Below are 26,783 nucleotides of genomic sequence, written 5' to 3'. Positions count from 1 at the left end.
TAAGGATATGTAGTTAGCGAATACAATCTTTACAACGTATATATTGTTATAAATTATTTCGTTATATGTAATTATTACAAATTAGACCGGTGGAGAATCGCTCTGGTACGTCGACCTCTCTCTCACAGCGAAATTTTTAAACGAAAGTCAATTAGGCGTGGGAGATGGAAGAGCTTTATGGATGATAATCTACAGAAAACCGTGGCAATGTTCCACGCGAGTAAAACAAATGCTGAGAAAAAAGACTAACTTGGGAGTTTCGAATTCGCGGGTCGAACACCTTGTCGCGAAATGACATCATCGTGTACGAGGTCGCGCCGTTTATTTTCCTACTTGAGCGGCTCGGCAGAATTCATCTCGCTCGCCAAACTCGAAACAGTCGAAGACGAACGAACCGTGGCCAACTAAAAATAAGCCCCGCTCGAAGCCGCATTTTTTATCGTGCAACGCGCCGTTATGCAAGTGAATTCGCGGGCCCGCGATCGGTCGGAACGGCTCACGAAATCCTACGCTCCGAAACCTCGCCGCGCCCACCGGTTCGAGTTCATTAAGCTTGTTCGCTCTACGATAACCAAACGACCCAAAGATCCCGGGATTTCATGAATTTTTCCTTAATCTCGAGATTACTCTGTTAACCGGGTCATTTTTTAATCACAGCTCTCGTAATCATCGAATATTTTAGAGATTAAAGAGAACATAGCAGTTAATAGAGACAAATTATATTTCATATTGAAAACGATTTAAGTCTTCGTCAGTATAAATTACGATATAACGTACTCTCTGGGTCTGGGTATTTTTACCAAATAATATTTTCGTCGTTACAAAGCTTCAGAAATTTAAGAAAAATACGAAAGAATTATCATCGATGTATGTGACTTTCCGTTTTATTTTTCTTCTTTCTTGACACATTAAAAGATCGTTTTCTCTTAATAAAGAGGGTAATAGAAGGAAATAGAAAATATCGGAAAATAAAAGGAACTTCTCTACAGAGAAATTATTATTTGTTTGAGGATCTTAGTTGCGAGCTATGTATCTCGTTCTTCTTCGTTAACAGGTTGACAAAGGCGGGAAATTCAAATTGTCAAAGGAGAAGAACTCAAATGGATAATCACGCGACTTTATCTTTATTTCTATCGCTTCTGTATTTATGAAAGAAACCACGTTCTTCGCTTACAAGCGTAGGTATTCCCGTTGAGATTCTCTCGCGTGATTTGCACGCAACCACGAGGCGACTGCGACGACGCTCCTGCCGTTCCACGTTTGGGGTCCCGCTGGTCAATTTGCGACAATTACCGAGCCGTTGTGACTGGTTAAAGTTAGTTAGTGCTCGACTCGGCCTATACTGTTGTATACGGTAACGCAGCGTCAGACGTCTCACCGTTTCCCCTTCAAATCCTCTATCGCTCTCTCTCCTTCTCGTCGCATTTAATTCATTAAGGAAGAACGCTGCATTAACGTAACATTTCGTTCGCAACTTTTTCTTTTTAGTCGCTCTATGTCATCAAATTCTTTCCTTTAACGTCCTGGATATAAAAAGGAATTCCAAAGGTCCGATATATATATATTTTTATACAAGTCACTTTATTTTCATCGTTCAATTGTCAGCGGTCAAATTTGGATATCCAGTTTGGAAGATCGCAACAAGTGTGCGCTGCTTTAGTGCAGCGTGTTTCGTTGCGCTCAGTCATTGATCCAGACAGCGCGAACTTTCCAATATTATTAAAAGAAATACGGACAATGTAAATTATATTTATCGTCTCACGTACGCTAGATAAATTTCTCGCAGAAGCTTAAAGGAATTTCCTTCGATCTATGAGACAGCTTGTACGAACAGCTGGACTTCTTCAAATCTCATGAAACAGTAGACTGTAGGCGAAAGAAGAAACTACGAGGAAGCGAGGAAAGAAGTACGAGGCAAGTGTTCGAAATCCCCTTTCACAATCACAATTCAAAATTTGGTTATGTAAATTAGAACTCGTAATCATAATCAAGTTACATAAATTGACGGAAAACAACAAATTGCGCATGAAGCGTTATGTTGATGCAACGTTGATCCTTAATAGGTTAATGAGTTAATCCTTGAACCGTGGCGTGCCCTAAGGAGGTATCCGCTATGTGTAGTTCTCTTATCAGCGAGTTTAACATCGAGATCGGAAATTTGATATTTGTCTTTCGTTTTAAATTTCTGCAACTTATCCACGCAATTATAAAAAACAAGTTGGAATTTTTCGTTTCCATAGTCGAAAATCCGCGGCTAACGAGTTCTCTTCTACTCTCTCCTTTCTTTTTTCTTTTCTTTTTTCGTCCGTGAAAATTGACGGCTCACACGCGTTCGATCACGTTCGTAGTCGAATCGGCTGCTAACGCTAGCAGCCTTAACCTTCGCGATAACCTACATCGAGAGCAGAGAGGCGAGAAAGCCACGGCTTCTCGCCAGAGATCGGCGTGTGGTCGCTTTTCTACGATGTCCCTGACGCATTTTGGCCGATCGAGGTGTCACTGTAACATTAGAATCGCTCGACACCTCCTCTATAGTACTGATCCGTTTTCCAATGAACAACCAAGCTTATTTCGCTCGCGGCAGAACAATTTGCAAGAATTTAACGACGAGTTTCGTAATGATTACAATGTGCAGCTTTATCTTATTTTCGACACGTAGTTTTGTCATATCCGATTGCACGATTCTTGTCTTTATCTCGAGGTCGTGAAACATACTACAGAGATTCGAACGTTCCAAGATAGGAGAAAACGACGAACATCGAATTTGCATCTTCTCGTACACTTAATTATAGATATAGATATAGACGTACATTTCCCAAAGGTTGTTCGTCGCTTCGAGTAATTATTAGGTCGATAATATACGAGCCATTCGGACGTCAAACTGACGAGCAACTCCATCGAGGTTAGTTATATTTGGCTCTCGAAGAATTAAACATCGGTCGTAACTTCTCGATTCTAAAATCGCAAGAAACTTTTAAAGAATGGATCTGGTTAGTTCGACTTCCCAGTGTGGCTCCTATATATGTTTCGTATTCTCTGTTTGTAAATAGGACGAAAATAGGACGGATATATAAGACAACTCAATAAAATCATCCCCACTTATATAAATATGAAAAACAAACTGGCGGGCAGAAGGAAATTGCCAAGACGACACTTGAGTCTCCTCTGTAAGATCAACGAGTTACGAGGACAAAATTATCCCAAAGATTGTTCGTCTTCTCACGTGTGACGATTAAAATTCGTCAGGAACGAAAGCATTTTGGTAAGAACGGTATCTAGAGATCGATTTTGGCAGGCGTCTTGTGTTCGAGTCGTCGCACGGTTTCTAAAGCCATAAAATCTGGCCGTGGTAATGGCAAACTCGAGGATCGACCTCGAGTCAACTGCTGCCATTTGCCTGCATCTACACGAAAAGAAGAAGTACACGTTCATTGAGCTTCGACCCGATCGGTTGGTTGGTTCCATGTTGGTTCGAAGGAATTCGCTTCGTTCCAGCACGCGTTCGTAGCTTCCCGGCTGATCAAACGGTAATTGTTATGCAAGGGGGGCTCGCGAGCTAAAAACCGTGGCCATGTGCTTCGCTCTCTCGCGTACGAGGGTCAGGACCCGAACCAACGAACGAACCGGAGTACACGAGGGGGGAACACGAGCGGTGCGCCCGTTCGAACGTCTAACTAGGCCGTCGAAGACGGCTAGTACCATCTCAGTTGATCATCCAACCTATTCGCGTTCGAATAGCATAAGCCGGTCGTTCTTTGGTACGTTTCACATTTCCCTCAATACTCTGGTAAACGTGGTTCTTGGTCACCGTGATTGGGAATTTTCGCGGATTTCGATCTTTCGTCGACCGATCTTTCTTTCTCGATCGTTGAGGAGTGGCAGTGGTACGTACTTTACTTTATCGCGCAACGTTTCGTACGAGTTAACTCTCGGTAGAGGGTGGAGGATAATTCGTTGTTATGAGAGTAGAATGTACGGACGTGCCGGAATAATTTGAGTCTCTCGGAAATATTTGTCAATTTTTCAATTTCATTACACAAGTACGCGATTAATGGTCGATTCTTAAGCGACGAGTTGCTCGCTTCTGTAGGATCGTTTATCGCAAAAAGCTGGCATAAACGAGAGTGAATTTCGCTTTGTATTCCAGAAGCGCTATCTAAAGGAATTTTCACTGCGGCAAATAAGAGAATATAATACAACGAACGAAGCCTGTTATATAATTACGTAATATCGGTTGAAATCCCTCAGAACGTCGGTTCAGAATAGAATATGAACTTGCGAGCCAGTCTGACCGGGAACTGTTGAAACTGGGAAAATAAGAAACGCCAGACATAATATCGCTGTATGAACCGAAATTCACTCAGACTTCGTGCAACAGTTAGCTATTAGAACACGCAGGTTTGTTAAATGAATCGAGAGAGAAAGTGATGTCACACGTAGAAACAGGATCGTCGATGGCGCGGCAGTTTCCACCAGGTAGGATTTCTGCTTTCAGCGGCGTGGAACGCGAGGATGAGGTGTACAGCGCGCGGCAGCTCGCAGCACGTGACACCAAGGAGGCCGTGAAGCCGGAGGAGAAGCCGGCTGCCACGAGCGACGTTGTCCAAGTTCCACCTCTTCAAGCTACCGCAAAGCTTCGTGTTCGAGTGCAAGTGAACAGCAAGAAGCTCGAGGATACAGCGCTCGAGAAGAACCAGCAACAATTATCGTTACCTGCTACAAAATCGAAACCAGCGACTACCGGCTCTTCCGATCGCGCGAAACCCTTGACAGTGACCAGTTCGATTTTCCGCACGGCGGACAACAAGGCGAAGAAAGAGCCTGTTGAGCTTCAGGACGGCTCGCGGAAGGATAACACCTTCCCGAGACCGGTCCAGTCTACAGAGAAATCGTTCGTCGGTGTGAAGGCTTTGAAAGAGTCGCTGGAAGAGTCGCTGAAGGAGAACAACGGGCCAAAACGGAAGCAACGGTGCCGCCAGCAATCTGGTGCTAGCCGCACTCCGTTCGTGTTCCAGGTACGATACGAGGAAGAAGAATATAGCGAGTCGCCACTTTCTTGTTTGTTAGTTTCTTTATTTTGTTGCTCGGGTTTATCGTAAGATTAGCGTACAATTTTAAAAAAGAAACGATTTACTTCCCTAGGTTTATTGCAAAGATATAACATAAGCGATAGTAAATTCCAAGGTAAACTTAAGAGAAACAGAGGTTCGAATGATATCTCTTTTATCTGATTTTTAATTCTGCAGTTGATCAATGTGGCGTCAAAGTGGTTCATTTGTTGGGTTACTTCATTAGGTCTTCAGACGATAGAAATTGTTACTATAAGGAGTTTTATAAAATTGCAGGTATCTTATGAAATAGCAATATGGTTTAGTTTTGACCGATTTGGACTTGATTTTTACTTGGTTTATTCGCGTTACTAGAAATTATCTTCATCCTTGCGAATAGATAACCATGACCTGCAATACATCTTATATTAATTGAGCGTTAATTGCTCATTGATTCATTGGCCATCCAAAGCTGTGAACGATAGTCGCTGATCAATTGTACGACCTCGCTATATTCTTCAAGTATACATTTTGTAGAGAGGGGAGTGTGTTCATTCTGAGAAAGAGAGAGAAAAGAATTTTGGAGTTGATGGAGGTGATCTTCTAGGGCAAACCCGCGGTGGAATACAATCCGGAGACAGCGCTTCGCCAAAGCAGGCCACACGTCGTTACCAGACACCTGTTCGCTTCTATTGCGACGCAACAACAACAACAACAACAACAGCAAGACCAGATCACCTGCAGACCACCGCCACAGACAGCGACAGCGAGTATCTTCGCTCCTCGTACCGAGGACATGAACAAAGGCTTCTTGACTTTCAGCGAGGATCATCCAGGCCTTACGAGTGGGTGTCATTCATCTCTTCCTTCGTATTGTTTCGCAACGAGTCTTGTTTTTCCTCGTCTTGTATCTTTACGTTTCACTCGTTTGCCTATCTCTTTAAACTCGTTGCTATTCGCGCAATAATCAAGAGATAAATGTTGCAACACGCGACTTCGGTCGATAACGATGAAGAGTATGAAAAGAGAGAGAGAGAATAATAATTAGGTAAGGGAGAAGTACTCGTTATACAAAAAAAAGCTTCGTAGGTAGACAGTAAATCTTGTCTATCACGCGAGATACGATATTGCGAACATTTAGGATCAACTGATGAGCACATGGAAACAACATGATAAGATTATATTTGTTAATTTCTTCATTTTTATATAGCGGCCAAGATTTCAATATTACTTAGACGAAGAGAAAAACTATCTACTGTGTAAAGAGATATATTATCTTTTAGAATTAGATAATAAATGTAAGAGGTTTCTCTCTTAAAAGCAACAAAGTAGCTAACGTTATGACGTACGATAGTCAATATTTCTTAAATGTTCAAGAATAGATAGATAGATGCATAGATAGATACAGAGAAGAATAGACGAGTGCACGTTTAATTCCTAAAGCAATCGAAACAGCAGATTAGATAATATGGAACTGCTGACAATACATAAACTTAACTTAAAAATTGCTTTTTTATGAAATACAGAAGATACGTCTTATCGTGTATCTTCCCTTCAATTTTCGTACAGGATAACCGATATTTATTATAATACGGAAGTAAACAACGACCGGTGTACCCTTAAAGGTATTTGAATTTCATCTGTGGAATATTACAGTGCTGAAGGACGAACCGGAGGATCTAACACATCTGGCGCCTACACCTGGCGACGTATGCGTCCCCCTCGAAGACACGCCTTTCCTTACGGACATGCTCGACGAGTTTATTCTTGGCAGCGACAACTATTGTCCCCTACTGAGCCCCGATGGAACCTTAGCACCTGAATTACGCTCCACAGATTTCACCGACTCTCTCAAAGATGCTGAGTTGGGAGACACCTCGAGGAGCAAGGATCTAGGGGAGTCTCTGGCCGATAGCGATCCGTTCATGTACGGAGATTCACCGAGCAGTCCATGTAGCATCGATCCCAGCGCGGTTTCACCGCCGCTCACCAAGTACCGTCAAGTGAGCCGATTTACTCGACACTTGCAGACATTACACAAATATTCTCAGATCTTCTCAAATATACTATGAATATTCCCAAATATTTTCAACTACTTGCAAATATTTCCAAGTATTTTTAAATATCGTAATTGTAGTAAAAAATTACTTAATCCCGTTGTGTATTATATTTTAGAGTCCAGAACGAAGTATAGATTCGTTGGGTAGCCCGACAGGAGGTAGCGGTGCGGACGGTTTATCAGAGGACGAGATGTTAATGTTAGGCCTGAACGATAGTATAGGCGACGACGAGTTGGAATTTAGAGCACCTTATATCCCAATGTCGGATCAGGATGAGGCTCTGGATTTGCTCATAAGCAATGATATGGTTATGTGGAGTCCGCCACAGACGACAGATCACAAAAGTTGTCTAAAATGGTACGAAATGATGGGAGCGAAAAGTATAATTACGAGAACCAGGACGGGAACCGTGAATCTTTATGTATCGTTTACAGGACGTTAACGGAAAAGGAGCAAAGAACGACAGATTCCAGTTTAGCGCAGTTATTGAAAATGGATCAGGTCGTTTCCAGAAAATACAACGATCATGGAGGAGGTTTGGTGAACCCAGTACAAGTTCTTGGTCAGATCCCTAGAAAGAGTAAGTTAGTCCCTTCTTCTATCTACTAGTACAACTCTACCAATAACAAGCATGAAACTATTAAGTTTCTTCTATCTGGATGACTTAAGGCTTCGTCGAGAGATTGATTATTATTATCCTGTCTCAGATATAAATCTAGATAACTGCCATTGGTCCTCCAAAGTGGACAGACCAACGAAGCGTATTCACACTGCCTCCGTAGACGCAGGGAACGACAATAAACGCATCAGATGTGACGAATCCGCGAAATATAGCGGTAATCTTAGTCTAGAGGATCACCTGTTAACGAACCAGCAACCGTCTTCGAGAAAATCGTCGAACTTGGGCAACAGTCAATTGTTGCGTCGCCTGGTGTCACAACAGAATGTTCTGCGGAATAATTTCGCGAACGAATCGTACGACAGTGCGGTAAAAGGTCGACAGAAGGTTACTCGATTAGAAGGGAATCTGAATGCAGAGGATGGCGAAGGAGATAGTGGTGGCGGAGGAGGAGGCGTTAACGATGGCGGAGGAAGAAAAGTCGAAACGAACGAAGGAAGGTGTCGTCGAAGCGGCGTAGAAAACGGCGACACGATCAGTCAGGTCTCTCAGCGGAATCCGGCGTGCAACAGCGTGCTAATGAATCTCCTGGTATCCGGCTGCGACGTGAGTGCGGGATACGTTTGTTTCGCGAAACCGAAGTCCTCCAAAAGCATAACAAGCACGTGAAGCAGGCGACTGTTCGAACTCGCGATCGTTTTACGATATGTCTTCTGCCTGGAACGTTGGGTCTTTCATAGATCATGAGCCGCGTTCTCAGCGTCTCGGCTATCATTGCCGAGTTAGTTCCAGTACACGAACGTCAACGAAACATCGCGTCGCGATGGGTCGACCGTCCACCGATCTCACGAACGTTTCCTACGTTTGATCGTCGATCGATTCTTTTTATCTTTCTTTTTTTTTTTCTTTTCCTAACTCTCGACAACGCTTCGCGACAGTCTGAGACAATTAGAAGCGATATTTTCCGAGGCTGAGCCGATCAACGGATAGAGGATTAACGCGAAGAGTTAGTTGGCAGTTCATCAGACGATGTCTCCGAACTTGGTCTAATTTTTCTCGCGATGCGGACAACGATGGATTTACAAGTTTCCTAGGAAAGTTACTATCGCGATACTCGATTCGGTACTCGCAAATATGATCGCCGAGAGAGTGAGAGAGAGAGAGAAAGGCAGAAAGGAAGATCGAGTGAACGAGGGGTCTTAAGCGAGGAAGATAAAGAGGCAGAATATTTAGAAAGTCGAGGTGACGAAAGTACAAAATATTCAGGACGATGTTGATAGAGTACAGAGCACGCGCGCGTCTCCCGTGTCTTCGAAGGACACACGGGGGATCTGTTAGGCGAGACGAGAGATGTAACTTCGCTCGGCCGTAGTTCGTTTAACCGTGTCGCTGTTTAACGTCACGTTATGTATTCTACTTCAAAGTATATAAAATTGTTGATTGAAGATTGTCCAAATACATTGAACATTGAACATCGAATCATCTGAACTGCTGCGTTTCGTTTCCTCCTTTCTCATCCTTCCGCTCCAATCGCCTTCCATCGTAGTCTTGATATTATGCTACGTCCATGTGCTGAGTATATCAAACGACGTTTCAACGAACGATGCTTTTGCTTTTAAACGATGTATCATGAACAACATGGAAGAAACAATCGATCATTATCGATAGTGTTGATTATTAAACCTTTTTTTACATCTGTCGGTAGTGACGAGATTATTTTCAAAGATATTGCATCGATCGCTTTGCGTAATTTGAAAAAGCGAATAACCTTTAGCATACTTGATAAAATATGATTTCGTCGCGTACGAAATTTCTTGGAATTTATGACAAAATTTATGCGTTTCATTTATCAATATATCAATCATTGTTTTTACAATTTAAAAAAAATTCTAATTGATTAGAAATGTGTTGTTTAGATCAGGGTCTGTACCAAAACTGACGAATCTGTATGTATTTTAAAACTTTGAAATGATCGTGCGAACGTAAGTTACAAGTACAGAAGTAATATGCTCTATTTGACTTCTTTCGTAGTTAGAAATGTTTCCCAATTTCCTAGTCTTTCATACGAAACGCAGCAACACGCTTTCGAGACCGTGACGCGTTGAAAACCATATAACAATGTGAAGACATGCTCATATTTGGAGGGCTGAGGTTTATTTTCAGAATAAATAAAAAGAGAATATTTGACGTTGAATCAGTAAGATGGAGTCAGGACTCGTGTTGATTCATATCTTTATTTTTAATAAACTATGAATTTTTACCCAAATTTATATTCTTAAAAACACGATATAGTCAGCTATATATAGTTTATTACGTGCATTTTTGTCCATTAATATTTATCCTTTAATTACAAAATTTTAGTTAAAAGACATTAAAAATAAATTGCAGTAATTGGATCATTTCTTATCTCAAAGTTACCATTCCTTATAAAAGTATATAATTATAGCTATCTGGCTAGTATACTGACTTCATCCTATCAGTTACGTAACGTGTTATGGTATATTACCCTCGCGAAGGGTTGATTAAAATATCAAGAGTCACGCGATATTTAACGACACACCCATCATACTCTAGAAATCTGTGAACGAAGGATAATGATTAGTATAAATTATTTAGGAAAACCTAATGGACTCGCGGAACGTGCCGTCCATATACCCTAAAAGCCTGATGTCTCCACTGTCTGTGAACCTGGAGAACCACCAAATGGTGCCTCAATGTCTGGATTCCAGAGGGTCTAGCGTATCCTTCGACCAGTTGAGCCCTGCTGCGAGAAAACAACTATCCAACAATACATTTCTAACTGGAGGATCAATCGAGTCGTCGCCATCCTCACCGATGATGCCATTCGAAAATTTTGATTATGATACGAGTATGTCGGCTAGTGGTTTGCTTCAAGTGGAACCGGACCTGTTTGGAAGTCTACTGAATCGGAATCTCGTTTAAGCGTTCGTGTTTAATCCGAATACAAGCCGACTCTGCAATGGAGTTGATCGGATTTCGTGAGGATTAAAAAGAAGAGGATTAAAAAAAAAGAAGAAGAAATGCAATATCTAGAGCGAGATAATAGAGGATCAGTTTGTTACGGGGCAATGAAATGCCAAAGCGACACAGCTGCAGATGATTCAGGGTGTTTATCTTGCACGATTTGATAGCGGATATCGTGCAAATATATCAATATTTTTTCATTGGTAATTGTGCTATGTATAACGTGCCGTATGGATTCGTGATGATAGTTTCTCTTACGAAAGTGCCAATGCATTTTTAGGGCGTCAGCCAATAAGTCTTGTAGTATAAAGGATAACGAGAGAACAGTTCTACCTGTGCGGTATAATAACTGTTTTATGAATAAATCGGACTGGGATTCGGTTCTACTATAATAGAGCATAATTCTTTCTATATATAATTATTTTACCTCATTCAGACAAATATATTCGAGTCACGAGTTTCGCTGTTTATTGATTTGGATTGTTGATAATTTGACGATGCATAGAAATTCGAGGCAAAAGAGAAGACGATGGAGGATATTGTTAATTGAGAGAAAAAATATATCATATATATACGATAAATAAGATGAGAATGTGTGAATGTGGAACACATGCGGCACTCGTTTTCTATATTATAGCCGATTGATACGGCATTTATGGCGAGCTGATAGCGTTTATCGCGATCCTTGTCGTCGTTGTTACTGTTTTTTATAGTTTTTAACGAGGCCAACCCGAGAATCAGTTGTTATTACCATATTATCGTATTATCGTTCTGTGCACATGTATTAAGGAATATTATAAATTCTAAGGTAATATACATATATATATGTGTATATATAAATATATATATATATGTGTGTATATTTTTACTTATTCATTTATTGATTATAATCACTATAGTAATGTATAATTTTATTACTTTACTGTCATCTCTGTATTTTTATTACCGTAACATCTATGGTTATTACTAATAATCCTATCTATATTACAGTGTTGATATAGATAAATATTATCATGAGAAAAAAATGTTATAAGTAAATAAATAAATAAATAATCTTTCTAATATTTCACTATTTATCTTATCCGTACCGTTTAAGACGTTAAGAGTAACTAATATAGACTAATTCTAATACTCGAGAAAACAAAACGACTCATTGTCTAAAATATTTGAGCCTTTATAAGCCTCATTTAAGCCTTTGTAACTATTATAGACGAAGTTTCATTCCATACGACCTTTGGTTTAGTATTCTCGTTCTGTAATAATACCGTCGTAATATCGTTAGTTGCGACAGCTGCGAACAATAATTTTTCTACTCTTCGTCCGATTTAATTCCACTTGTTCAGTATCATTAATTCCTTAATTTAAGAAAGATGCGCTGCTATGAATTTTTATGACTGTATATATATTTATAGCCTGTAAGAGATAAAATGATATGACGTGTGTCAAATTTTTAATCGAATATATCTTGAAATTATTAGCAATCTATATCAAACTTGCAGTGCAAAGATAGCATCGAAAGAAATAGCATTATCGCATGATACTTCAAGTTCCAATGTCTTGGCAATAAAGCAATTTTGTATTGTAACCTTTTAGAAGAGATAATTAGGGAAATTGCACAAACTATTTACGATGACAGGCTCTTGGATATCGATGAAGATTATCCATCATAAAGCGAACGATACATGGGCTTAGTAAATGCCGTTTATTGCTGGCCCTCCGTGAAAGTACTCTACTGTATTGTTTTCTCCATGAATCTGGCTGGTCTTTTAGCCGTCGTTCTGGCCATTCTCTGGGCCGTACGATTCGAAAGAGGCTTTGCCGATTACCTGAATCTTATCACCCCTGGTTAGTCCACGTAGGAAAATCATTTATAACAATCGATAACAGTTGTTTGTACAGAACTGCCTTTAATTCTGATTCGTTCCATCCTCTGATTTCGGGAAATTTTCTGATTGTATTTCGTAGCAGTTTCCTAAAATACGACCTTAAATTCTGTCGAATCTTTTTCCAATTTAATCAGGTATCGATCGTTTATCTATGGAATTAGTGATCGTATAAATGATACACAGAATTTCATTTATCTGAACTCGTCGTGATAAACATATAACTGAAGTATATTCATTCTTCCTACTATCTATTATTTTTCGTTCACATAGCGAGAGTCGATGTCCAGATAAGAAGATTTAATCAGCTGAGCTTCGATCGAACAGAAATTAACTGAAACATAATTTAGATAAATGGAGTCCTGCTGTACATTGAAATGTACTCTATCGTCAATGAATAAGGGGAGATTTAGCATATTTGGCGTAATTACAAAATAAAGTTGATACTTGTTAATGGCCTCTAGATCATACTATTTATATTTCACAGATATTATCACGCGTATTAATTACAGATCTCTTTTATTAAAGCTAGTGTTTCAAACGGGCGATTTTCTCGTGACTTATCATATGAACGCTAGTATATGTATTGACACTGCTGCAATTTTAATTTTACCATTATTTCAACATATAAAAAGACTCTAAACGTTCGGAAAATTATGCATAAAATATCGCAACAAGAATAATTTGTGAAACTAAACTAACTTATTAAGAATGTAAAATGACGATTGGGCTACGAATGATCCACGGAATGCAGCAGAGTCACGTAAAAATATTTTACTATCGTCAGGCACGACTAACACTACAAAATTCTCCCATTTCTCGATGATGGTCATACGACGAATTTCTTAGAATTCGCTTTTTTTCGATTGTGTGGGTTAACGAGCGGATCACGACGAGCAGGTGACGGTCACGTGTGGACCGCGATCATCGTGTCTGCTGGCGTTTGCTGTTCCCCTGCCTATATCCTGGGAATTAAGTGCTGGCTCTACCTGAAACTAGAACCAGCTAGAAACGATTTAGAGGATCAACACAAAGTAGACGACAACGTGGATCCTCACGATGTGAATCGGCTTCTATTCTTCCACGTGATTGCCTGCCTGCTGTCAGGATTCTTGGTAGCTATTCTAAATGCCACTTACTTGATTCTGTTGAGCGGATTTCAGCAAAAAAGCCGCGATGGCTTGATAGAAGCTATGGAGAAATATGGAATTGACGTCGCTGTGAAAGCGAGGGTGGACGCACTTCAAACCGAACTCGAATGTTGCGGGGATAATAGTTACGAAGATTGGTTTCGAATTCCGTGGCTGAAACTGTCGATGGAGGGACCTGAGGATATGGAGAACGGTCCTCGACTGGAAGGGCAGTGGGTATAATCGAACCAATTACCATTTATTATTGTTAATAACAAGAATTAAATGGTTAGTGACCATCGTGCACGCTAGTGTAGAAAAGGAAACTAGGTGTTAGCAGTAAATATGAAAAATGGTTAAAAGGATAATCGAGGAACTTTCTGAGAAAATGAACTACGAAATTACATCGTGAATTGAGGAAATTGCACTTTGATACTAGTTTCTAAATAGGAACTACGTTTAATCATCGATAATTATAGTAGTCTTGAAGAATTTTTTCCTGTTTTATATTTACAGAATAAATATGAACATAGTGATTCATTAATATATTTACCATGTGGTTCCTAAATATTTTTTCAGAATGTTCCTTAAAATATGATGATTTTAGGAGAACGTAGATAATGCCATTTAATCTCAGCTTTACTGATTTACTTTTATCTGTTTTAAAAGGAGGTATTAGTATTTTTAGTAAGTTCTTTTAGTCTATCTTAATGCTTGAATGCATTGACTGTGTGATAAAGATCAGTGCCAGAAGAGCGAGAAGAAGAAACTTCCACGCCCGTGGATGTACCTTTTTCCTGTTGTTCCAATGACATTCCAAAACCTTGTGTTCATCACGATATCCTCAGCCCCAGTGCCGTCTACAACTACGATCCTAAACATTTAACCATCTCCACTGATGGGTGCAGATCGAAGATTATAAGTCGAGGTGAAGTTATCAAAACGTACTTGACAGGATATCTTGCTCTTTTATCCCTATATCAGGTACGTATAAAAAGAATAAAATTAGGAATTCATATAAAAACACGGTGAAAAGTCTTTCGAGAATAAAGTTCAATGATTAAAAATCGAAAATATTTGTATATACTTCACTTTTGGTTTTCAGGTAATTTTGTCGTACGTGTCTCGATTATTGCAAACAGCCTATAGCAACGAGCTGTACATAGGACCTCAGAAGACTCGTTACCACGTCTGGATATTCTTCAAACCGGAAGATTTACCTGGAAACGAGCGAAGAGGCGAGAGAATGCGTCCTCAGAGAAAACGATCGAAACTAAAGTTAGCCTCTACGTTCTCGAAAAGTTGGGACGAGGAGGAAACAAGTTTGCAGCGTCGTAAAAACAGGAAGGGTAGCATGAAAGTTTTAACGAAGATCCGTTCGAAAATCTCCTCCGTTAAATCAAAAAGTCTACCTGCTATTAGACCTACTTTCTTTTCTAACAATTCTCGAGGTAAGAGACGAAGCGCGCAACGGTTGGGAGAGATCAGCGAGGAAGAAGATGAGCAACCTGAAGAAGAAACGAGACTTCTCTCAGAACATAAAACGAGATCTGAGATTGTTATGAAAAAAGATCACCTCTCTGTTTTTTCATTATTATCGGACGATTCCTCAACGAATTTACCACCGCCGCCGCCACCTCCACCTCCTTTTGTACTAAATCTTAATACAAAAGACGAAGAGGAAAATCAATTTCTTTCCGAAATCGTGTCTTCAAAGTCCTCCAATATAACAAAAGTTAATGTACCATCGAAACAAAACGTAATTACAAATCAGAACTCTGGCAGACGCATAAAAGTATTAGAAAAATTTGGTCAAATCTGGGAAGGTATCGATAGAGGTACTCAGCACAGGGAAAGCGGAGGAGCAGATATTTCGAGTAGCAATTTGAGATACGACTGTTCAAGAAGCGAAGTTCGTACAAAGTTAAGTTCAACGGACGTTTACAATAGATTCCGTGGTACTCTTCAGCACACTCTGGCTAGAAGAGAGGCCATTAGAGCTCGAAATGGATCGACAAAACCTTATAGTCCCAGAAGTCGGATGAAACTGGAAGTCAGAAGAAGCAATATTCTAGCTAGGATACGAAGCAAAAATGTTCCTCCTTCTTATCGTTTACTGGCAGATTTTGAGCTCCACACAAGACCAATTTTTCAACCACATCCTATACAATTATCTGTTCCTCCTCTTCCATCATTTCCACCTTCACCTCTTTCTCTTCCTCCTCCACCTCCATCTCTTTCTCTTGCTCCTCCTCCTCCACCTCCACCTCTACCTCCACTTCCTTCGCCAAATCCGGTCAAATGGAGCAGAAATTCAGAGAGAATTTGTGAAACAAAGGCATTACCGCGAGAACAACGCCAATGCAGCATTTGCAATCGTCCAGTCGAGCAAAGCCCCAGCTCTTCTTCTCGCGAATCTCTCGTCGAAGTTCGTAAGGATGCTCGAACATTTTCTGCTTCAGCTCGAAGAAAAGCTCGCGCCACGTTCTCGCGGCATAGGGAGTTTCTAAGGGGAGATTACGCGTCTTGGAATCGATCTACTCCCGTTTCTAAATCCGTCCAACGTAGATAACTCGATTCTTCGACTGATTCTCTGTAAAATGTTGCCGTAGTAATCAGTAATGATCATGATTGGAAGCGAGTTGGATGTAAAAATGTAAATATAAGTAGAAAAGAATAGAGAATAGAAAAACGATACCTGGCAGTGTCACTGAAGATGAGAATCCAAGGTAGAAGAAACAGCAGTCGTACAATACTTGATGGTTTATTTGCCGAGAAGTAAAATACATAGGCATTTGTTATAATAGTACTGCCGAAGAATACTTCTTACGTCTCTGTAATACATCTAGCGACAATACATCAGTACTAAAAAGAGAAAAGCTGATTTTTTCATCAATTTGTCTGTTTACCAAATACTTTACAATGTTCGCGTACTTTCCCTCTATCTTTCACCATCCTTATGTTTTTTCTTTTTTTTTTTCATTATTTTTCAGTATTTTTTCTTTTTTATGTTTGTTCTAACTTCTTTGTCAGGCTTCGTGGTTTACTCTACTGAATATTCGCGATTTCTCGTCTCGTTTTTATCGTCGCTTCGAAGAATCGGAAAGCGGCCGGCAACGACGAGATGTTCGACGTTCGTCATAGTCGAAAAACAAAAGAAATGAACAGCGTCGAGCTTTGTGGTACTCGTCGCGCCGTAGTCGTTTTCATCTCGGCACCTTGCACTTTTGCACGGTGGTCCCAATTTGTGTTATTAATCGCGATCGTACTCTTGTTATTGCAAACGTTAGACGTCGGTGCACGCAGTTCTCATCGTCTCGCTGTACAATACCGTTCTATAGCGCAATAACTTCGTCAGGAGACAGTCGAAAGATAAATTTCGAACGACGAGTTTCGCACGAAACTTCTCCTTCCTTAAAGATCGACTCGAGAAAAATTGCACGCAACCACCGTAAACTTTACGAATACGTCAACCAAATAGAACAATGCATCAACAGCGAATCTTCGAATCGGTTGCACACGATCTTTCGCGAGCTTTCGCCTCTCTCCGTCTTTTCTTCTATTTCTTTTTTTGTTCTGTGGTCGCTGCTCTCACAGTTTTCCATTTTATAAGAAAACTGCTGTTCAGTTAATCGGTTTATAATTTCATCTCGTTCACTCGATCTCTCATTCACACCGTAAACCATTTCCCTTTTCCGCAGGCTACTTCGTCTATTTTGATCTATCTACGCGTCTATCTACTTAAATCTGCGTGTTCTATACAATTCTGTGAATATTTAAAATTACGCGTACCACATAGACCTATAACAGGTTCGATATGAGTTACTCGTTTCAGATACGAGGGATTATTTTGTAAAATAGGTACATAATATAATTCTTCGAATAGGCGGTGATAAATGTTAACGACGAAGTAACAATACAATATTGCTCGATTCCGTATTGTATAATATATATAATATTTATGATAATATAACAACATTATCCACTCGCAAATAAAGTAGACTCTTTCGCTCTCTTTTTCCTCCCTTTTTTTCGTTTTTTTTTTTTTTCTCTATTTTAGAGGTCTACGTAAGAAGGGGGCTCACCGCGCTCGTTCCCTAAATATATGCATGTAATGTGTTTGCATCATGTTTATATATATATATATATATATATATAGTCTTTATATATATATATATAATATAATATATATATATAATATAATATAATATTTATAATTAATAATATAATATTTATATATATAATTTTATACTTATTTATAATCGTTTGTATATCTTTCCTCTGACAAAGTAAATAATTACGATAGGCCTAACGATCTCGAGTAACAATCATAATCATTATCATCATCAAATATCACGCACTTGCTCTCTAATATTACTTCCTCTCTCTCCCTCTCATACATCCATTTGCTCTGTTCCTTCGTTCACCAAATTTCCCTTAGCATTCTCTCTTTTATTCCTCTTAGTACGTTCGTCCGGCGAAGCGTCCAAGAATTTTTGCAAGCCACCGATCATAACTGCATTACTACGTTAATGAGAAAAGCAAACAAACAAGCGAAATCGAAAGGAACTACTCGTAATATATCCCCTTCCGTCTTTTTGTGCTCCATTCTTAATACAACGCGCGACTCGAGGGCGATACCCTTTACAATATTTATACAATATCGTTTTATATATATATATATATATGATTAATTCGTTAAATCCAAAATAAAGTTTACATGAATGTATAATAAGTAATACGTGTATCGAAATCATCTCATGCTTATCGACGATATGCTAAATGCGGTGTATTCACGTATTTTCTTTTTCTCTTTGCCAAATGTGGTCTACATAAAAAAATCTCTACGCGACAAAATCTCCTCATACTTATTGTTTGTTCATCATCTTTCTCTCTCTCTTGCTCGTTCTCTCTTTTCTAAGGACTAATTTTGATGCTACTGGGTTTTTGAGGGATCACGTCAGCGCTGACAGCATCTCTGCTCTCTGTCTCTATGCATTCTCTTAAAGCTAAAGAGGTAAGTGTAAAGATGCGAATACTGTTAAGGCTGACAGCTGCTTCGAGAAACATCCCTTGTCTGCAGCGTTGGATCTAATCCGCGGTAACCACGTCATGTCTATCTCTATTTCAAGTTACAAATTATTATATAGTATTATGCTACTTCTACGTATTTGCAAAATTGCAGTCCTCTAGCAAAGAAAAATGAAAGAAAAAATATCGACTCATGGTCAGAACGATCGCAAACTTATTGCACGTAAACAACGATCACGGTTCAACAAGATAAAGATTCTGAATAAGAGATAAATGCTGGAATGTGGATACTCGCAGATCGCGAAACAGAAACATAACCGGGAGAATCCCAGGGCGCCGTGGTGACACGACGTAAAATGGATTATTCGTTCATTCGTTCTTTCGCTCGCTATAGTACAAAGTAGAGGTACTTCGCTTCGTGTAAATACAATAATGTACAATCTTTGTTTAAATCTTTTGTCGTATTCTTCTTGCTCTCCCTATCGCATTCGTGATTTCTTTCACTTGGAGTTAAACCTTACAGTGACAAACCCGGCGCGTTGAGCGTGCGCGGGACCGCAAGAAACGGAATCGATCTACGCTCTATGGTGAGTCGACAGATAAAACGATGAACAAAATTCTATCTACAGATTTAACACCACCTTCCTTTCTTTTCTCCCCTCTCGCTTTCTCATTCCGTTTCCCTCTCTCTTTCTTCTAGACTTTTTTCGCTACGACATCCTCTTCGTTGCATTAGTTTATCAAATTCTTGTTCCATTTTTATCTCCGCCTCTCCTTCTCTCTTGTACCTTTTCCATCATTTTGCTCTCATATTTTTCTCCTCCCATCCTCCTACTTTACACACGGGAGGAACCACTACGCTCTCTCCTCTCCCTTTTCTTCTTCGTAGACATCAACTTGCTGCCGCGCTAAACGTCCTCCTCCGCTTTTTACCTCGCCCCGTCTGTCGTGATCCCCTCCGGTTTTTCGTGTTCTCTCGGGAAGCGAGATATTTCGTTGATCGCACGATGTTCGACGTAGAGCGTATGTATCGAGAAAAAGGTAAACGAGTAACGACCGCTTTCGGGAGGAACCTAATATTATTTGCCATTTACGGGTAAGCTCCCTCGATCCATTCGATATACATTCGCGTTTTCAAACATGGTAATCTCGTACATCATACATATATATCTCGAGGCTGCTCCTCGGCTAGCACGCTCGCTACGACCTACTGCTGCTTGGAATTACCGCGCGACACGCGCGTGTGCTCTGACACACACACACATACACACACACATGCACACATACACACGCATCTCTGGTGTCTACCTACGTATCGATCTACTGTACACGGATATTTTGGTCGTAACGCTAATCGTGATAACAAATTACATGGTACGTATTACCTAAAGAGGGATCGCTGTGCGTATGTATCGTTCACATGTGCACTCCCACACGCTGTGCGATCTATACTACTCTCCCTTTTCTCTTTTGTATTGTTCGCTGTATGTGGTTGTATTCCAGATTTCTCTCTGTATACCTGAACATAGCTACATGTATGTGTACCTATATATGTGTATGTATGTATACAGGGTCGTTTGGATTTTGCGTGTGTGTGTGTGTGTGTAACGATGCAGAGAACTACAGCGTGTGTGCGCTCCCGTCCAACTAACATTGTCGTTTCCTGTGTATATGCTTTTATTTTCGTTAACTGTGGGTAATCTTTAACCCTTAAACAGGCGCGCGATACTTGCGATTCGTTATTTCTTTTTTTTTTTTTTGTTTTTTTTTTAACTAATGGATCTCTAGTATTTGTTGTATTCTGTATTCTTATTTTTGTATTTTCTCTGTTAATAACTCTTCTTATTTTAGAAACTTTTTAGATAAATCGTTAAAAGTGTAAACGCTATATCACGAGAGGAAGAACTTGGATAAACGTGCAATTAAGACGAAAAAATCTTTACACTTTTGTATCCTCTTTTTCACCATTTGCTCTCTATTTTCTCCCTTTCTTATCTTCTTCCTTGTAAACACCTGGCTCGTCTTTTAAAAAACTCTATCGGATCACTGAATTGACTTGACGACGTTGCGTCGACATCTTCGTTACATGTAAACATTATTCGTAAATAAACTAACTTTTTTTTTTCTCTTCTACTTTCTTCCTAAATATTTCTATGTCTTAAAGATGAAAATTTGCTCTCTTAAGGGTTAAAGATGATGTTCGTAAGTACGCCCGAGCAGATTCGCTGAAGGACCATTCGAAGATAGTTGAATGTAAAACGGACCGAAAGGAGGAGTCAAAGATTCGCAATAAAAAAAAAAAAAAGGTATAATCGCTAGAGAATGGAGCTACTTGGATGATATACTAACGACGGCAATAAAGATACAAGTAATATATTCAAATAGAATTTACTTCTAACGTTCGCCGAAAATAAAGTGCACAACAGGGTAAGATGGTACAATTTATTTCCCAGAACGCAATAACTCTTTCGACGCGTTGCACGAACAACAATAAATAGACTAACTGCGAGTAAATACGTACGAAAACCGATGAGAACGATTCTCTCTTGGGCTTTTTCTATAACGCACGCGTTTACTGTCTACAAATATACACTATAAATCGAACAGAACGAAGAACGAAAAAATATTCGAACGTAGGACGGAAAAAAGAACATGTAATATAGAAATTGCAATTCGTTCTTTCGATCGTCTATTTGTCAACTCGTTTGTAATAAAGGTTCACGTTGATTCGAGATATAAGTAAATCGTAATAAATAAATTGCAAGTACATGAACACGATTAACTGAGAGTAACAACTGATCGTGTGTATCTGTAGCTGATAGCCCTGGTCTTTTGTTGTAGTTGCTAGTGTTATTGTTGTTGTTGTTGTTGTCAATAATAGTGTAGTTGTGGTTGTGATAGTGGTGATGATAGTATTTGTTGCTGTTGGTGGCCGACGGGGTGCAGGTGGTCGAGAGTGGCCTTACTTGAGTAGCTGATGGGCTCGCTCGTTGGCCACCTTTATCCTCGTCTCGTTCGATTCGCCCTGCGTACCAAAAAAACAAACAAACGGAAGATCGTAACTCAAACTTAAGCGTGTATCAAGATCATGTAATCGTCGACCTCGTTTAACTTCGATTATTCTGCGCTCTTTATTCTCTCGCCTCGTCGTTCGTCGTCATCGTTGACTCGTACTACTTCGTACTTGAGCTCGTTCGCTGCTGCGCCCGATTTCCATTCTGATTTAAATTCTGCCCGATTGGCAGAATCGATACAGTAATCTAGACGATACCGCGGATTCTTCGGTCGAACACGAAAAGGGTCAGATTGAATATTCAATCGAATCGAAAGGAATACAGCAGCGATAAGAAAGAAACAAAACTCGTGCATAGTCGTCACGACAACGACGAGCGCGGCGACGATACTGCGGGGTTTCATCCGACAAATAAGATTCCAAAAAGATTAGACGTTAATATAAGCGCGTGTATATAGATATATACGTATGTATATGTATAATATACTATATACGGTATAATCATGTCGGTGAAACCAGAGTAAAAAAACGAGCTGGACACAACAAGAAGAACGGTAAAAAAGATAACACGGTTACAAGGGGTGTAAGAACTAAACGACGTGTATAATAATAGGAGATTGCACTAAGTACACGAGATATAAGACACACGTAATATATAAATCGATGTAACCGGAAGGCTCGATGATTTCGTTGTAGCACAAACAGGTGGATCGAGTTGGGTTGACGGGTTGGCGGTGTCCGACCGACGACGAGAAGGCAGAAGAAAGGGTCGTGGGCGTGTGAGCGTACAATATTTTGGAGCTGATATACATATTATATATATATATATAAGTGTGTATATATATACGTATATGTATATATATATATATTCATTTATTGTTTGACTATTTAGGGCTCGGAGGAGACGGGTACGTGGGCAGAGTGACGCATTTTACTTGAGTAGAGCGTGCGCACGCTGATTCGCCACGGCTATCCTCGTTTCGTTTGACTCGCCCTGCGGATTATCATAGTTTGGATTTGGTCACAGGTGGTATAAAATAAGAGAATTATCAATTGAACGTAAGGCAAGAAGAAACAGAGAAAGAAAAGACAAAAATAGAGAAAGACAGAAAAAAGGGCCAACAAAGCGTGTGAGACACGGTCAGGATCGACCGATAGCTAATATTTGGTGCAATGTAATTTTCAATTTGTTTCTTTTATTCTTGCATTTCTTTTCTCGTCTCGTTTTATACATTACTCGTTTCTTATATATTCTAACATATGCTCTTTTTTTCTTATTTTTTTCATTGCTTCTTTTTGGATTTGTGATTGCAATATTGCCGAACACAAAAGACAGCCCGTGAGGGTGGCAAAAAGTCGAATGACGTCGATGGTGCGATGACGAAGAAGGGGATAATTAAAGGGACGGCTAGTCGTGCGGTGCACGTGCGTACGCATGCCAACGCGAAAACGAAACGATCGTTTATCTGCTATTTTAAATAACGACGCGTATCGTATTTCGTTTTAATCAGTTCCTATAGTGCAATCCCTTTCTCTTTCTCTCTCTCTTTCTCTCCCTCTCTTTCAACAACAATCGTTTCGTCTTCGGTAAATAGAATTTCCGTGCGAATACAAAAATAATGTGTAGGATTTATAGAAGTATATATAGAAGAAGAGAGAACGTTCTATCCAGTACGTTCTCCTGAAAGGTGAGATAATCCCGACTTAAAAGTCTTCTTCTAAGTTGAGGAACAATGACTCGGGGCTGAAGGATACATGTACGAGGAAAAGGGAACAACAATACTACCAAGTAGAGCGTATACTCGTACGACACGTTGCCCATCGTCGGCGGCCAGAAGTCTTGCAATCGGACAATATCGTCAAAGAAACTACGAATTCTTACACGAAGCCGACTTCTCATGAATCGCCCCGTTTTTACACAGAATACAATATTGCACGCTAAAATCTTTCGCGTTATCTTTTCACCTGAAATCTACCGTGCGCCAGTTTTTCGTTCCAGTAATTCGATTTCAGCGGAAAACAAGATCTGGCACGAGCACTGTACATGTAGGACGTGTCAGAACGAAACGGAATTCCCAAGGACACGTGAAACGTCGACCCGACTTTTGGGACCGCGCCAGGAACGAAGGGAAACATGGACGGCTAGGTAGATCGAAGGGCATGTAAGAAAGCGAAAGCGACAACGAACGTGTTGTGCATCGCTCTGAGCGCGTGCATCGTGAGATAAATATAATCCACGCATGCTCCGTGGAGAGAAAAATATAGCGGAGCTAATCGTACGTGTTTTCAATCATCATTTCAATCAACAATTCGTTCGACTACTTCAGACCTTCCTCGTTCTAATATCGTTTAATAAATTAAACAATAATTTTACTATTAAATTATGCGACTACAAAACACAATATTGCAAAAACATAATGCCACATGCCCTTATCTTCTAACGAAGCGTTCTTTTATCAAGTTTCGATTTCATTTTCATAATATCAAAGCTTTTTACCATTATGCGATACAAAATTTCATATACTTGAGTCTAATTAATTAATATGTAACTATTATAATAGTCACTGTATAAGAGAATCGTATAGCGAATACGATCATGTTAGATCATGGTAGATTAAGATATAAATAACTTGAAATCAAACGAATAGAGGAAAGTCTGAAGGTGGACGATTCGGTGATTTTTCTGAACTCAAATCTTTGAACTCGTCGACTGGCGAATCGTCTCCTCACCTTGCGATTAATCCTGTCGATTTGCCGATTCTGATTCTCCAGTTCGCTGCCCATGTCGATCGCCATGTTTCTCAAATTACCGATCATTGTGTTCACCTGACCCATATTCTCTTCCATCTCTCCTTCACGGGCATCGTTTGTAATTTTGGCGATGTAGCCGCCTTGAGGACCAAGTCCATTGCGATCGTCCATCACCCGTTGTGGCTGGTTGTTAACTACCTTGCCGTCATCGTTTCCCTTCCACGTGCCTTCATCTTCCTTGAAGCTGGCGCCTCTGTGAAAGATCAACGTTCCATTAGCAAATCTCTATTATACATAGATAATTCAAAGGAACAAGATACATCGAATAAAGAAATATCTTTCGTATTTTGCTTCAAACATTTTTCGCTTCTTCTTAAAATTCCGAAGGTATTTCAAGATTTGCAGAGTCGACAGAAATTTTTGTTCCATAAGAATTGACTTCACAGTTTAGTTACACAGGGTAAACTTTATCTTTAGTTTCTTTACAGAATAGAGGTAGAAACGAAGCGTTAAAGATCGACGATAGAATTTCTCGATTAGAGAGTGCGCTGTAAAGTAGAAGATAAGATTTGAAAGGGTAAGAAGCGTAAAACGATTCGGGACAGCCCTACTTGTTGCATGGGAGAACGCAGAGACCGCAGCACTTTTCCATTCCAGTGAGATTTTTCTCGGCCTCGCGCATGTCGGCGTTGATTTGGTCCATACCCTCCTCGATTCTGTCCAGTTGCTCTGTTTCATTGTACGAGAGAACATTGTTAACATCTTTCCTATCGCATCTTTAACGTAGCGTCCCGAAAGAGAGCAGACAGCCGACGTGAAAATAAAAATCGCGTTAGTCGCTGTACCTCTACATCTCGCTTGTAAATAACCAAACAGAAATTCGTTTGCTAAAAATTGGATACTCGAGAAATGAAAAACAAGGAAGGAGGACACGCTGTCCTATTCTCTTTCGAGGATCGGAATACTTCGTCAAAACTTGAAGTGAATCGTCATTTTTTAAGCGATCAGGGAATAGAGCACTATTTGTTCGATTCTTTTTCAGATAACGTTAAACTATCCTTAAACAAATTAAAGGTTAAATTAGTTGTAAAACATTTAACATACTATTCCCTTATACTAAATGACGATTGGTGGTTTCATAATACTCTACGAGGATTCATCGAGAGACTCCACTATATTAAGATTTAGCGTAACTATAGAATTCGAACTACAATACAATGCAAAGTTCTATGCCCAAACAAAGAAAAAAAAATACATTACAAAAATATTTGCGATGATAATTGGTAGATTTATTTATTAAAAATATAGTAAATGAATCTTTCTCTCGACGAAGGATCCTCGGAAAAGAAAAAAAACGAGTGCAACGAAAGTGCAACAGCTAAGCAAAGAGTCTCCCTACTAAGGGTAACCTAAGATCCTAAGATCGGGTGAGTAATTCTGTATGTACTGGGGTGTACGGTGGATTCTAAGGGTACTGGGTACGAATTGAACCAAATATATTCACGAAGAGTAACGCGCTGATGCAAATGTGCCGGTCAACAAATACAATAGTAGATTTAATAGGCTTTGACTTACACCGTGCCGGAAGTACCGGAGGGATGCGTTTAAAACGTGGAGCGCGTATTCTTTTTCTTTTTTTTTACTTTTAATTCTTGTTTTCTTTTACTTGGGTTTGTTTGTTCGTCTACTTGTTTTGTTTCTGTATTTCTCTGTTTTTGTTCGTTCGCCTTCGTGAGATTACGTTCACGGAAGGAAGCGAAGATAAGAATAGGAGGAAGCAGGCGGAGAGAACGATAGGACGCAGAGAGAAAGAGAAAGATAGAGTGGCAGAGGAAGTATTAGAAATAAGAGAAATATATAGGATAAGGCGATGGAAGAGAGCAGAGCGATGATCGAAAGAAACAAGAGCGAGGAAGATCGAGGAGAGAAAATCGTGAATGCAACTGGAAGGAAATATTATGGTCATAGGCGATAGATAATCAAGGTAACAAACAAGATGCAATATTCAGGACAATAGAAACGTAAGAACAAAGGGAGAAAAGTAATTGATGATTGTTCGAACGTAAACGATCTGAACGTTGAAGGAATGTGAAGAGATGTCGAAAGAACGAATCTGTTGTCTTTTGGTGCATTTTGGTTAGTATCAGCCGTTCGATCGAAATTTAATTCCGACGTACAGAGGGTTGCATTAGTGTCTGGACGATTATTACACGCAATTAGTGTCGTATATGCATATATATATATATATATAATATCTATATAT

At 39.7% G+C, this 26,783-nt stretch overlaps 3 protein-coding genes across 12 annotated transcripts in view; 2 read left to right on the top strand and 1 right to left on the bottom strand.

The window, feature by feature from the left end:
- LOC132912763 (protein similar) overlaps positions 1–10,769 on the top strand; it is a 36,679-nt gene extending 25,910 nt beyond the window's left edge. For all 3 annotated transcript variants that reach the window (XM_060970467.1, XM_060970468.1, XM_060970466.1), the window contains exons 8-14: positions 4,496–5,015; positions 5,656–5,893; positions 6,705–7,051; positions 7,224–7,465; positions 7,543–7,688; positions 7,816–8,333; positions 10,344–10,769. In XM_060970467.1, coding sequence (XP_060826450.1) covers positions 4,496–5,015; positions 5,656–5,893; positions 6,705–7,051; positions 7,224–7,465; positions 7,543–7,688; positions 7,816–8,333; positions 10,344–10,670 — 2,338 coding nt within the window. In that variant the 3' untranslated portion in view covers positions 10,671–10,769. The remainder of the gene's footprint in view (positions 1–4,495; positions 5,016–5,655; positions 5,894–6,704; positions 7,052–7,223; positions 7,466–7,542; positions 7,689–7,815; positions 8,334–10,343) is intronic.
- A 1,106-nt stretch (positions 10,770–11,875) lies between these two features.
- LOC132912754 (serine/arginine repetitive matrix protein 1-like) lies at positions 11,876–17,147 on the top strand. Its single transcript, XM_060970447.1, has 6 exons — positions 11,876–12,557; positions 13,391–13,962; positions 14,242–14,257; positions 14,305–14,338; positions 14,466–14,709; positions 14,831–17,147. The coding sequence occupies exons 1-6, from the start codon at positions 12,395–12,397 to the stop codon at positions 16,295–16,297; spliced, it is 2,496 nt and encodes an 831-aa protein (XP_060826430.1). The 5' UTR covers positions 11,876–12,394; the 3' UTR covers positions 16,298–17,147.
- LOC132912828 (synaptosomal-associated protein 25) overlaps positions 16,474–26,783 on the bottom strand; it is a 28,869-nt gene continuing 18,559 nt past the window's right edge. For 6 of the 8 annotated variants that reach the window (XM_060970610.1, XM_060970609.1, XM_060970613.1 and 3 more), the window contains exons 5-7: positions 25,132–25,249; positions 24,500–24,773; positions 16,474–21,781 (exon numbers count right to left, since the gene is read on the bottom strand). In XM_060970610.1, coding sequence (XP_060826593.1) covers positions 21,719–21,781; positions 24,500–24,773; positions 25,132–25,249 — 455 coding nt within the window. In that variant the 3' untranslated portion in view covers positions 16,474–21,718. Of the gene's footprint in view, positions 22,764–24,499; positions 24,774–25,131; positions 25,250–26,783 lie in introns of all 8 variants that reach the window. The other 2 variants (XM_060970611.1, XM_060970608.1) reach the window with 1 other exon arrangement.

Source organism: Bombus pascuorum, chromosome 12 (genome assembly GCF_905332965.1).
Source record: "Bombus pascuorum chromosome 12, iyBomPasc1.1, whole genome shotgun sequence".
Taxonomy (NCBI): Eukaryota; Metazoa; Arthropoda; class Insecta; order Hymenoptera; family Apidae; genus Bombus; species Bombus pascuorum.
The sequence above is the reverse complement of the archived record's forward strand: the minus strand, read 5'-3'. Positions and strand labels throughout refer to the sequence as shown.